The sequence below is a fragment of the Oryx dammah genome, unplaced genomic scaffold (genome assembly GCF_014754425.2).
Source record: "Oryx dammah isolate SB20612 unplaced genomic scaffold, SCBI_Odam_1.1 HiC_scaffold_7, whole genome shotgun sequence".
Classification (NCBI taxonomy): Eukaryota; Metazoa; Chordata; class Mammalia; order Artiodactyla; family Bovidae; genus Oryx; species Oryx dammah.
The window spans coordinates 13081746-13095898 of NW_024070191.1; the positions used below are offsets into that span (position 1 = coordinate 13081746).

General features: G+C 49.5%; 1 protein-coding gene across 2 annotated transcripts in view; it reads left to right on the plus strand.

Annotated features, from left to right (window-relative positions):
- The window catches only part of WWC2 (WW and C2 domain containing 2), a 147072-nt gene extending 133165 nt beyond the window's left edge, over window positions 1-13907 (plus strand). For both annotated transcript variants that reach the window (XM_040243024.1, XM_040243025.1), the window contains 3 exons: window positions 6141-6383; window positions 8696-8823; window positions 11094-13907. In XM_040243024.1, the coding sequence (XP_040098958.1) occupies window positions 6141-6383; window positions 8696-8823; window positions 11094-11160 (438 nt within the window). In that variant the 3' untranslated portion in view covers window positions 11161-13907. The remainder of the gene's footprint in view (window positions 1-6140; window positions 6384-8695; window positions 8824-11093) is intronic.
- Window positions 13908-14153: the final 246 nt, after the last annotated feature.

The window sequence follows — 14153 nt, forward strand, 5'->3', positions numbered from 1 at the left end:
CAGCTTGGAGTGTCTTGCTCAGTGGGAATGCAGCCCTGTGTGAGCTAAGCTGTGCAGTGAGCTCACCTTGTCCGGAGAGTCGGAAACTCTTCATGGGAAAGGTCTCTGGCCCTCGGATGACAATCTCAAAAGAAGGTGGTAGCTTTGTTGGGGTAACAGAGCAGGATGCTGGGCACTGTCGGTAGGTGGCCTGACATGGCACAGGGCCCAGAAACACATTCAGAGAGGGAGTGACCCTGCTCCGCCAGAGCCTGGGCCCGGTGGACCGGAGTGAAGACTGGAGGGCATGGTGAATCATTTGTCTTCACCAGCGACCCGGTTTAATGCCTCTGGGCAAAGTGCAGTGACTGGTTAACACTGAGCTTCCTGGTTTAGCTTCCTAGTTACTTGACGGTCATAAGCACATTTCTTTTTTCCAAAGGTAAATAAATATGCAAGCATTGATTTAACCTCAACATTTTCAAGACATTTTCAAGTATAGCTGTTTCAGGTTACCAAACTTTCTGCTTTAAAAGCACCTCAGTTTTCATCAACTGGAATGAAAATTCTTTTCCACTGCTTCCTAAGTCCCCTGCATTTTTTTTAAAAAGCTTTTTTATTTTGTATTGGGGTGTAGCCAATTAACAATGTTGTGGTAGTTTCAGGTGAACTGTGAAGAGACTCAGTCCTACATATACATGTATCCCTTCTCTTCCAAACTCCCCTCCCATCCAGGCTGCCACATAACACTGAGTAGAGTCCCTTTTGCTAAACAGTAGGTCCTTGTTGGTTTTCCATTTTAAATATAACAGGCAACCATAAGTTCATTCTCTTAGTCTGTGAGCCTCTTTTGTTTTGTAAGTTCATTTGCATCATTTTTTTTTTTTTTAGAATCCATGCATAAGGGATGTCATAGGATATATCTTCCTCTCTGTCTGACTTGCTTCACTCAGTATGACGATCTCTGGCTCCATCCATGTTGCTTCACATGGCATTGTTTCATCTTTTTAATGGCTGAGTGATATTCCGTGGCAATAAACATTCCACATCTTCTGTGGCCGTTCCTCTGTCGATGGACATTTAGGTTGCTTCCCTGGCTTGTCTACTGTAAACAGCACTGCAGTGAACATTAGGGTGTGTATATCCGTTCAGATCCTGTTTTTCTCCGGATATATGCCCAGGAGTGGGATTGCAAGGCCCCTGCACTTTTAAAAACATACTTTTAGAGAATGATAACACTCTTCAGGGAACTTTTAACCGGAAGTGTTTTATGAATTGAGTGAAGCTGAAAAACAGGGCCAGGGGGGGGCGGTTCTGATTAACCTTAGTTCCTAGAACTTCTTGAACCGGATAAAGATTAATCCTGAAACGTCACTTAAGAGATCATTGTTGACGGCTTTTAAAGTGAGCAGGTGGAGTCTAGTAGACTCGAATGAGGAAGAGTGTTCTGATGTAGGAGTTACAGCCCGAGACATGAAAGGAGCTGAAGGGAGCAGGGCGGGCGTCCTGGCTGGGAAGGCGGTGGCCCCACGTGAGGCACAGGGTTGGGGGGCCCGTCCGCACACCCCCTCCCAACTCGGCAACACCACGCTGGCAGCCTGAGAGCAGTCGTGGCTGGGTCATAGACACCAGGGAGATGGGCAGAGCTTACACACAAGCACGCCTTTGGTTACACACTCACCAGCAGGCTGTGCACATGGGATTCTTTACAAAGCCTCCGCGTGCCCGACAGCTGGGAAGGGTTTCTGGTCTTGAAACAGAGAGAGTGTGTGTCCAGAGGATTCTGCTGTTTGTTAGAGTAGAGGTTGAATAAAGGGAAAGCTAATAAGATGCTGAAGCTCCAGTACTCTGGCCACCTGATGCGAAGACCGGACTCATTAGAAATGACCCTGATGCTGGGAAAGATTGAGGGCAGGAGGAGAAGGGGGTGACAGAGGATGAGATCATTGGATAGCATCACCGAATCAATGGACATGAATCTGAGCAAACGCTGAGAGATAGTGAAGGACAGGGAAGCCTGGCGTGCTGCAGTCCATGGGGGTCACAGAGTCAGACACGACTGAGCAGCTGAACAGCACCAGTAGTAAGAGCAGCAGAGAACATTCCAGCAGGATACACTGGGTGGGGAAGGGGAATCGGAGGAGACAGTGAGTGCTATTCAGGTCTGGGCAACGGCTCTGAAACGAGGGGACGGATGGACCTCTCCCTCCCGTCTGTCATGCCCTCCCAGCTGGGATACCTGTCAAGCCTGAGTCCTTCTCTCTCGTATCAGGCAGTACCCGTTTCCATGAGCAGTAATCCCTTTTTTTCCATCCCCACTGCCAACAATCTAGGCAGGAAACACCCATCTCATCTCCCTCCACCCCAGTAGTCCCGCCCACCCTGTCTGAACACCTTTCCTCATGCGGGTGTGACCCAGCCCTGAGCATCCCTCCCTGCCTTCCTTCCTGTGACACTGTCTCACGGTTATCTATTGTTTACTGTCTCATGAAAGTTGCTCAGTTGTGTTCAACTTTTTGTGACCCCCATGGACTATACAATCCATGGAAGTCTCCAGGCCAGAATACTGGAGTGGGTAGCCGTTCCTTTTTCCAGGGGATCTTCCCAACCCAGGGATCGAACCCAGGTCCCCCACATTGCAGGTGGATTCTTTACCAGCTGAGCCACAAGGGAAGCCCAAGAATACTGGAGTGGGTAGCCTATCCCTTCTCCAGTGGATCTTCCCAACCCAGGAATCAAACCGGGCTCTCCTGCATTGCAGGCGGATTCTTTATCAACTGAACTATCAGGGAAGCCCTGTTTCTATGGTTTTCTATTGTTTACTGTCTCATATTGAGAGGGTAACAGGCAGGAAGGCCAGGGGTCTCCAAAAGCTTCCTGCAAAACTCAAGCTCTCCAGTTCTCGAGTCTGGAGTCAGTGTCTGTCCCAAGACATACATTGTATCTCTTCAAGTAAGCTCATAAAGTAAAGTTAGCCCCTTAAAGACTTCTGTGTACTTTTTGGATCCTCTGGATAGTCTCGACCACAGCTGGTACTGTTTGAATTTCTAGACTGAGGCAAGCCCTCCTGGAAAGGTGCCCTTACTCTCAGCCTGTTCAGTTGGGAGCCCCAGATACAGGGGCAAAGTAAGAGGACAGGAGGGAACTGAAGGTTTCACACCCAAATCTGTACCCTTAGGACACAAGTCTGGCATGTCTCGCAGAGAGATAAAGAGCAACACATAGGGCACTTCTACCCATTTATCTTGTTTTCTATGGAACTGGTCTAGTTGTGAAACAGTATCATTCAGAAACCCTTCAACTGGCCAGTGTTCCCCATCTTTCAAAGGATACCCGGCCATTCAGTATCACGGAAAATCAGGCATGTCTTTTTAAACACTGGAGATCAAACTTGTCCCAGCTTTTTTTTTTTTTTTTAAAAAAAAAAAAACATTTTAAAGGAGTGGTTTTGGAACTGCTAGCTCCCATCTGTAAGAGAGAAAAAAGCAGCATCCACAGCCATGACTTTTTTCAACCAGAAGCATCCTTCCCTGCTCTAGATGGGGGTGTAGACAGACTCTCCACTGAAGCTTTCCTTCCCTGGTCGGACTTAGTCTGTCCCTTACTGACGCAGGCGTCTTACTCTTCCCTCCCGGTTCTACCACCGAGGGGGTGGAGATGCGCCAGGGGTAGACCTATGGCACCCCAGACTGACTTGGTTCCCTACCACCAAGACCTTGGTGTGGTTTGCTCTCTGCCCTGATGCCACCGGGGTGGAGCAGAGTAGTTTTCCAGAACGTTTGGCAAGCTAGGACTCAGGGGAAGCAGCCGTCTTTATTTGCCTCTGCGCATTCCTGAGTATAGTCCTGACCGCAGTAGAAGCAGACAGTCATGAAGGGGTAAACGACAACCGGGATGTCCATTCTGAGTATCTCCATGCCAGGATATGTGATAGCAAAAAAGGTGGTGGAGGGCTGGCCAGAGAGGAAAAAGTGATTTTTGTCCTTGAGCTATTAGGACCAGTCCTTCCAGTTCATTTCCACAGATTCCACAAAAGGAGTATCTAGGGAGTTGGGAGTTGAACAACTTCCCTTTCACTTTTCACTTTCATGCACTGGAGAAGGAAATGGCAACCCACTCCAGTGTTCTTGCCTGGAGAATCCCAGGGACGGGGGAGCCTGGTGGGCTGCCGTCTGTGGGGTCACACAGAGTCGGACACGACTGAAGTGACTTAGCAGTAGCAGCAGCAGGAAGTTGAGACAGACGCCACCAGAGAACCTCCTCGGGTCTGCTAAGAGCTAGTGCTACCAAAGGAAGAAGCCCATTGCACTTCCAATCCGACCAGATCCTGCAATTCCCGATCTGTGTCCTCAGAAACCTCATGGTCACCAGCAGTGCTTCTGTCCACATAGATAGGAGACACAGCCGTGACAAAGACTCACTTTCAGGTCGCTGGCTCCTGAGGCCAGCAGCCAGGAGAGTGACCACTAGCCTGAGAGACGTTCCTGGAGCTGGAGTTCTGCCTCACTCCCAAACGTGCTCCTGTAACTTTTGGTTCCTAGCAAGGCTAGGCGCTTCCATGACTTCCAAGCTTAGGGTCTAAGTAAAAGTACGTAGTAACGGCATGAATCACAATCCACTGAAAGTCTGTGATCCAGCAGATTATGTTAGTAGTTCTAATTCCCCACGCAATTACGAAATGGTCCAAGAGACCAGGAAAAGGTGACCGAGGAAGGAAAGTTCGGTGCACACACTGCCCATCTCTGGCCGCTCTCCTAGCAGGGACCTGGAGTGCCTCTTGGCATTGGCAGATCGGTATAAACCCCGACAAGGTTCCCCTTTTAGGGGCTGCCTTCAGTCATTACGAGGCACTGCGAAACCGCAGAGCAGGGCTCATCACTTGCTTCTCGTGGGGCGTGTCATTCACACAGGCACACTGTATAGTAAAGTGGAAAACGTGCATACTGAGAAATCAGAGAGGCTAGATCCCAGACGAGCCCCCAAGATGATAGCCAAACGATGTAGGATTCATGATCTCTGAAGAAGATTTAACTCCAGGACCAGGAACCAGGCTTGATCACTCAAGAGCTTTTGTATAGCAGAGTTTTATTGAAGTATAAAAAGCAACAGAAAGCTTCTGACACAGACATCAGAAGGGGGACGGAGAGTGCCCCCTAGCTAGTGTTAGCAAGGGAGTTATGTACTTTTTAAATTAGTTATTACAATAAATCAAAAGAATATCTCAAGGTTGTAAAGATCTTACTAGACCCACTCCCATAATTTACATTTTAAGATAACAGGATTAGCCAAAAGGTTCAGGAAGGAGAAAATGTCCTCAAGCAGGATACATTGTTGTTATATAATCCTTAGTATAGAGTTTAAACTGAGTTGTTTGTTGTGTAATCATCAGTTGGGGACTTAAAGAAAAACAGACGTTTTATGTGACTTAGACTAAGGAATGTAGGGGAAACAAAAAGATGTTTGTCTTTTCCTCCTCCATGAGAATTCCAGACCCCTGTCTCCACTTTGAGAGCCCCAGACCCTTTTCTCCTCGAGCCCCGGACTTCTTATCAACCTGCCTAGGAACTGACTCTCTCAACATCATCCTCTAAACCAATTCCTCTAGGTCAGAAATCATGTCTTCTCCTCCGAGTGTTTGTTTTGCCTACAGACCCCCAGCGGGGGTCTTACTCATACACAGTCAATGATTATTTCTTGATAAGTGGATAAGCTTGGCCCCAGAAGGAACACAGTGATTCAGGGGCGAGAGTGGGTGTCAGACAATGGGAAGTGAGGAAGGAGCCGGAGTCGAAGGACGTTGGTTAGAGGAGGGAGTCCGGACCCCAGCTCAGCGGAGCTGGGCGTACAGAAGTGATGGGCAAAGGCGTGCACTGCGGGGACACAGGTGCAGGCCTGACTCAGAGTCAGTTCCTCACGATGTATCTGTGGTCTGCAGAGGGCAGCTCTACAACTCCAGAGACTGCAGTTCGGGGCGGTACAGGCTCGTTTGCCTTGGCCGCGTGTGCTCCGAGGTGGGCGGTGCCTGGTTCCTGTCTCCCTGGGGACCGGGCCGCCACCCCTTGGCCTTCAGCGGCAAACATAGGAGCCCGGGAGCCCGGGAGCCCTCCCGTCCGGGGACTGCCACTGCAGCGGGGCTGTTGTGTCGTGCTCTAACCCCGCAGGCGGTGTGCCAGCCGGTCCTCCGGAGGGCAGCACCCGAGTGCCCCGTGCGGACCTCCCTGGACCTGGAGTTGGACCTTCAGGCCTCCCTGACCCGGCAGAGCCGCCTCAACGACGAGCTGCAGGCCCTCAGGGGCCTGAGGCAGAGGCTCGAGGAACTGAAGGCCCAGGGCGAGACGGACCTGCCGCCGGGCGTGCTGGACGACGAGCGCTTCCAGAAGCTCCTGAGACAGGCGGGGAAACAGGTACGCGGCGCCTGAAAGCCTCTTCCCAGTGGAGGGTGCCAGCCTGCACCCCCACCCCACTCAGGTCTTCACACCCAGCGTGTCTGTCCCCGTCATGTTTCTCCTGCCCAGTGGCAGCTGTGGCATCAGGCCGTAGAGAGGAAGGAGCCGCACAGCACACGGTGTATCGGCTTTGGAGAAGGGCCTGACTCTCCTGAGTACAGGTGCTTTTCCATCTCTGTGTTTACCAGCTCTGTGCACAGGCAGGCCACCTGAGTCGTGAGCTTTTCTTTCCCATCTCTGAAGTTTGCTTTCCCCGGCTGGAAACTGTGTCCCCTGTGCGCCTTGCATTCTGGCCACGGAGGTCAGTGAGAACCACTGGCTTCTCTCCTGCTTGCTCTGCAGCCCCACGTCCACTCCTTACACACACGGGGACACCCCAGTGCACACTCACACGTGCACACACACCCCTACCCCTTCACGTCCACCTGTCTCTTGCGGTTGGGGATTTGTTGGGTTTTCGGCAGTGGCCATAAAGTGCCTAGCGGTGAGCGAAGAGCCTGCCAGTTGTCATAAAGGATATGGCTCCCGGGGAAGCCGTGAACAGAAGCCAGTGGCAGAGCCCAGGCTGGCCTTCCTCGTCCGGAAAGCCACCAGGCCTGCAGGTCACACACGTTACCTTCCTCCTTTATGGCGGGAAGTCTGTTTTGCAGCTCAGAATAAAAAGGGAATCAGAATCAGTGTCCTTGTGCTCCAGACAAGCCCCGAAGGAGGCAGAGCGAGGAGCTGGGACTGTAAATCATCGAGGATCATGTTCCTGCTCCACCCGGCTCCTTAACGTGACTGGGACTAAATCACTGGACCTCCCTGTGGGCCAAGCTCCTACCCAGTACTCTGAAGGTTAATCACACTCTCCTGAAAGTGAAAAGTGAAAGTCGCTCAGTCATGTCTGACTTTTTGTGACTCCACGGACTATACAATCCAGGGAATTCTCCAAGCCAGAATACTAGAGTGGGTAGCTTTTCCCTTCTCCAGGGGATCTTCCCAATCCAGGAATCAAACCCGGGTCTCCTGTATTGCAGGCGGATTCTTCACCAGCTGAGCTATGAGAGAACCCCACCCTCTCCTAAAACCCGGGGCATAACACTGGCTTCCCAGATTTCAATCACGGGACCCTGTGGACGTTAACACTCCTGTACAGTTTGGGGCACCTTATTTCAGTAGCATTTCCAAAGAACAAACTCCTAGTCCTACGATTGCTATTTGTATCAGCTTGGCTGTAAACTAGAGAGACTTTGTCCTGTCTCTTAAGCCTGAAGACCTTATTCTTTGATTCTAAAGTGTATAGCTGCCTGCATTAATAACAGGAGCCCAGAAGGGTCCCATTGACGGGAGGACCCATCAGCTCGCTGCAGGCAACGCCATCAACAAAGCCATTTTCCTGCCTGTCTCCTAGTGCCGACTGCCTACCTCTGGCCTGAGCTGATCTCTCTTGTAAGACTCTGAATTTCGTCACCCATTTCCTTTACTACCCTCACTGCCCCCACCGTGACCAGTGGTCTCCAGGAGGCAGGACCACTCTTAAATCTCGCTGCTGGAGCACCCACTTGGGAGGCTGTGGGTGCCCAAGCGAGCTTGTGTCCCCAGCCCCCCAGCTCAAGTGACCCCTCCCGACACACACTCCCCTCCCTGCCGAGGGCCACAGCGCAGCTCATCCTCTTGGCAGCTGGAGGCTCTGTGGAAACTTAGGGGTCGGGGCTTCCCTTGCCACCCACCCCCCCCCCCGGGGGTGTCTGCAGTCTGGTGGGTGAGAAGGACATCACTTTATAAAACTCTCTGAGCCGCACGCCCCTGTGCACTTTTCTGGCACAGTGTGTCAGTTTTATATCAATAAGCAACTTTTAAAAGGTGTGAGACAGAAAGAAAAGGTAAGAGATTGAAAGTGTATGCACCAAAATGTTAACGGTAGCTACTTCTTGAACATGGTGCTATAAGTAGTTTTTAATTTTTTAATTTTTTTTTGAGAGGGGAGGGTTACTAGTTCTAGAGGTAACAAAATGATCCCATATTGCCTGTATCAAAAGATTATTTTTTTAATGGGTTAAAGCTCCCCCTTGCCCCAACCCAGGGGCTGCTCCCGGTGGTCGGCGCGAGGTGGGCTTGCGCGTGTCTTCCCCTCCCCCGACCCCGGACTTGGAGAAAAGCACCCGCGGCCTGCGCTGCCCGGCCCCCTCTTCTGACGGGAGCCCCGGCAGCTTCCAGGCCTGAGAGCGCGACCTCGGGAGCCTCCGAGTAACTTCCCGGGGGGCCCTGTGCTTCCGTTTCCCCGCCAGGCCGAGCAGTCCAGAGAGGAGCAGAAGCAGGGCCTGAGCGCGGAGAAGCTGATGCGGCAGGTGTCCAAGGACGTGTGCCGGCTCCGCGAGCAGAGCCGCAAGGTGCCTCGGCAGGTGCAGTCCTTCCGGTGAGCGCGGGGGCGGGCCGCGCCTCGCAGGGTCCAGACATGGGTCCCGGGAAGGGGCGGTGGGGAAGTGGACGGAGGGGTGGTGAGGAGGAGTCGGGGAGGGAACGGAAGGCTGGAAGGGGTGGCGGGCGGGAGCTGGGAGATGTGACTTCTGCTCTTGGACGCACCAGCCTAACATTTCCAGTAGGGCAGCCCAGGGAACCACGGCCTGTAGACAAGCAGAGATAAAAATCTGGAGCCAGGATTAAGGATCAGGTGGGAGATTAAAATGCCAGCCTGCATCCTGCGTATAGTGGTTCCCCAACCAGATGTGGGTCCGACATCCCAGGAAGGGTGAGAAGGTGACCAGGAGAGGAGATGGTTGGGGTGTTGGAAGAACCTGCCAGAGAGGTGGGGTGGGGGGGTGATTGGTCCTGGTCTGGGGGCGGGGTGAAGGATGTTGTCAAACACAACAGCAAGAAGAGTATTGACATTCCCTGAACAGAGAGCCATGTGACCATCCAAGGACACTTTCAGTGGAGCGGGGAGGGGGACTGAAGAGGTGTGGCTTTATTGGTTGTGGGGTGTGTGTGTGTGCATGTGTGTGGGGCAGGAGAGGTGCGTGTGTGTGTGTGTGGTGTAGAGGAGACTGTAGGAAGCTCCTGGTGGAAGGGGAGAGACCCGAGGAGCGTGTTTGATGGAAAAGGCAGGGTGACGTGGAGGGGCTGGACGGGAACGGATGGGGTTTGGTGCCAGAGGGTGAAGTGGGAGGTCAGCGTCGCCTGAGTGAGTCCAGGGGGGCGAGAGGGGACGGGCGCATCGTGGGCTCAGACTCTTCTTAGGATGCTGCCCTGAAGAGTCAGCGTTTTCCTGTCTCCATTCAGCTCCAGAATCACTCTTGGAACTTGCAGAGGATGCTGCTTAGGGTGGCGGGGGGGGGGGGGGGGGGTTGAACTGCAGGGTGGCAAGAGGAACCTTCTCATGCCTTTGGTGCTGTGGTCACTTGGAGAGTAAGAAACACAGTCCAGTGGGGAAGTCATCCAACCCCAGCAGTTACTAACCCCAAAATAAGTTGTAAACACTTTCCAGTCCTTTAGCATCCAGACCCACACACATCACCAGGCAGACGAGGGAGGTGGGCTGGGATAAGGCATCTGCCTGGAGGCCTCCAGGCCTGGGTCCCTCCACGGCCCCAGGGACACTGCCTGAGCTGCTGTCTCACCTGGAATCAAAGGTAGAAATCAGGAATTTGATGTGACCTATCTCAAGTGGAAACCCTGACAACTAATTCGGGTGTTTAAAAAGCACCATGTAAGCCAAAGACATTTGTTTTCGGAGAGTGTCAAAGCAGAGGTCCCAGTGTTGAGGTCTGTCTTCAGTGACGTCATGACCACTTTCACCTGCCTCTTCAATTCTTCATTTTATCTCATGGAATTGAGCAAATGGACAGGACTCTGCACCACAAAAATAGCTCTCCTTCCAGTTTCTCGGGGGTTTTCATGCTTCCTTCCTTCTCTCTCTCTCTCCTTAGACTTGGAGCTTCTCTCCTCAGTCCTTGCATCTTCACCCTCGTCCTCAACCATCTAATCTGTATCCCTCCTTATGGCAGCCAGCGTGCCCCACGTGGGGACCCCCTCAGCAGACTGTGTTCCACATGAAGACTTTGTAGAGGATAGACATATTGCTCCTGCCTTGGGTGGCGCTGCAACCCTGAAACCTTATTTCTTTAACACTCTGCTGACCTCTGAAGACCATCCCACCCCCTTGTTAGTCACTTTGTGCCTCTAAGGTTGTTTCCACCATACTCGCCCCTGCCCAAGTCGAGATTCGGGCGGATCTGCCTTTACGATGGTCAGGCCCCGTCTCTTCTCCCATCTCGTCCCGGTACCCATCACTTGTTAAGTTGCCCCCGACCTTAGCATGGTATTGAGTTTGAAGAATTTTCCCAGGAGCATCTACTTTTCTGTAAGGATTCTGGCCTCTGGAATTCTCTGCCACCTGGTCGAGAAACACGCAGGCCTAGACTGACACCCCGCCCCCCTGATGATTTAAAAACTGAGGTTGGAAACGCTGGAAGGACCTTACTACCTCTGTCCACAGAGTTGCTGCTGTCCCTCAGGTCCTTCGGACAAAGGGCAAGGCAATCTTGATTTTAAATGGAGTTCTAGCTAAGGACAAAAGCTCCCATCCAGGCCTGTAGAGACACTGGCGTCCTTGGGACTGTTTCTCTCGGGCCCAGAGCATTTTCAGCATCCTGTTTAAGCTGGTGTGTTTCTCACCCCTGGTTCCAGGGAGAAGATTGCCTACTTCACCAGAGCGAAGATAACCATCCCGCCCCTGCCCGCTGATGACGTGTGACCACCTCGCCGATGAGCTCGTGTTTTCCACCTCTTCGTTTCTTAGGGAAGGCAAAAGACTGAACATGTGTCTTGTTCGGGATTTTGTTTTGTAATATAACCATCAACTCTAAAAGAGCTTTTATTTCACATCAGATTTTCAAACATGTTAATTTGTAAAGTACCTTGAATATAATTCTTATATGTTTAAAAAAAGAGGAAAAAAAAATCAGATAACCAAAACAGGATCACCCAGTACCCAAATGTACAGTATTGCCAGTGGGCTTTATTTTGTAGAAATGGAATAGAGGCAGGACCCCACATGTATCCCATTGGACCGACTGCTGAGAAATAACTTGGTTTAGCAGAAGGCAGTTTCGAGTTTCCTTTGTCCTCCTCTGAGCCACCGTGAGGCTGGCAGCTGGTGACCCTGGGTGCCTGAGGGCAGCTCCTTTCACGGGAGCAGGAGCCTCAGCGCAGGGTCCCAGGTCCACGTGGGATAGAGGGCACACCGTTCATCTCCATCACCTCTGTCGGAACACCATGTCCTGAGAACAGCTTCCTTTTTGTCCTTTTCTATGTGTCTAAAGAAAATAAAAACAAAACGCTGAGTGTAAGAAGGTAAGGATGCAAAGGAGCCGTTCTCCTGGCGACACTTCACATCTCGTGATGTGTGTCTTTAAAGGCAGGGAAATGCAAGGGGAAGAAGGCCAGTTCACCTCCAACACAACAGAATCAGCACGTCAGTGAGCAGCCGCTGCTTCTCAGTCGGCGTGAGCATAAGTGTTCACACCCACGTGTCAGGCGTGCACCAGGCAGGTTGGGTGCAAGGCATGAGGGTGGTACCCAGTAGAGGAAGGTGGGGGCCCGGGGCTTGGAGAACGGCGGTGCCGGCGATGCGAAGGGAGACGAGTCAGCCTCATGCAGTGCAACTAGGAGCAGAGGAAGGGGTGTCTTGACTGAATCGGGGTTGCCAAATACTTCAGTAAACAGATTTCGTCATACATTTACTAGAAGTTACTTTGCAGCCGTCATTTTTAGGGAATCCTGTCTGTAAATTGTGGTAAACAGTTAGGATGCAAAGAGAAGAGAGTGCCTGGGGAGATTATTAAATTGAAGTAAAGGCTGAGTCACTTGTTTAAAAAAAAAAAAAAGTATATTCCAGATGAACAAGATGGAAACCAACTAAAGTTCCCTCCGGTGGAGAATGTTAGCTTACCCAACTCAAGCACTTCTTAAACAAATCCCCAGTGTAGTCCTGCCTGCATACAAGGCTTTTAAAATAAACAGTTTTTGTGCAAGTTAAGCCATACTTGCTACCTGGTCTGTAATACCGGAAGAGGCAGGGTTTGGTGAGCCACCTTAGGTAGCAAGTGAAATCAATTTTTTTTTTCTAAGAGATGAAAAAATTATCTTAAAGGAATGGGTCCCATAAAAAAAGAAACATGAGTTCTATTCCTAAGCTAGAATCCTCATTGGTAAGAATTTATATCTGAAAGAAATCACACGTTTTGGAAAGTTCATTTTTTCAGAATCAGAATTCAAATCAAGCCATTTCTGAGCCTAGAACTGGAATGACTTTTCCTAAGTGTCCCCACCATTTATGTACAAAGGTCTCTGAGGTGATAACTGGACGTGACAGTGCTTTGAACAAAAACCAGCCTCGTGAATTGACTGAGCACAGTCCTTGCAGGCAGCCCAGTTCATCCTGTTAGGTGACCGAGGAGAACTGGAGAAAGAGCACCGGTCCTCCTTGTCAAGGTCAAATGTGAAAAACAGAAGTTTATTTAATGTAGAGTTAAATGAAGGTCAGCTGTCTTCAGCTTCTCAGTTTGACCATGAAAATGTTTATAGGATTATGTGTGGTTGTACCGTACGATTTTATTTTCATTTATTTATTTACGGTCTTATTTATGTTCTGTTTAATATATACTTCGGTTCTGGCCATCTTAAATGTTTGACATAGAAGAGGCTATATTGGAATATTTACAGCTTTATAAATTCCATCAGATTAGCTGTTAACTTTTTGTACTACACAAGAGTTTCAGACAAGCATAAAAGAATAAAATCTGTCTCAGGCTGGTAGTTAGCAGTTGTATGCAAGATGCTTTGGTTTTATTTTACAGCATTTGCTCATTTCTAACATGAAAGACAAACTTATTTTAATATAATCCTTTTTCACACTTTAAAAATCAGCAATAGTGTTATGTATTTATAGGCAGCTTTTAACAATCCTGTCGTATTTGTACTAACCCAAATGATTCACAGTGACAAAACATTTTAATAACTTGATCACAAAACCATCTGGACAACATGAATTTTAATATTATAAATACTATTTTTTAAAGGTAGAATTTATTCTTCACAGGGTAAAAAGAATATAATATTTAGTTCTCAAGTTTGAATTATCAGTATGTTATTACAATTTTGTATATCAGAATCTAAGTGTTACAGGTACAAAAAGAATATTGCTAGCCAAATGAACAAAGTTTAGCTGAATTTCTGTAGCGTGCAAATCAAATAAATTTAAAATCTTTTTTGGTATTACTTTATATTGTATTAAATATCAAAAGCTCAGGACTGAAACTAAATATTTAATCAGGTTAAATTCTGAATATGTTTCTGTTTTAATTTGTCTTGTTTGTAAAAGTATGCAAATACATCACATAGATTAACTCTGGTTTCTGCACTTTTCATGTGTTCGTGGATGGGAAAAAAATTCAGTGTTTTTTTTTTTTAAAACAAAGATACATATTGCCTAATACTTTATTTCAGTGTCTTTATTGTTCACTTAATTTTCCTGACTGGCACAAACACAAAAGTTTACTCAAACTATGTAACAAACAAATATAAAATCTTTCAGGAAGAATTCCTCAAGCCCACAGTTGTTGTGAATAGCTATTGGCTGGACCATATATATTACTGATTCTTTTAAAAGGAGCCTAGGGAGGCGTGGTGCTCTGCCCACAGCCCCCGGTCCTGGCCCACAGCGCCCCTGTGGCTGCTCCATCTACC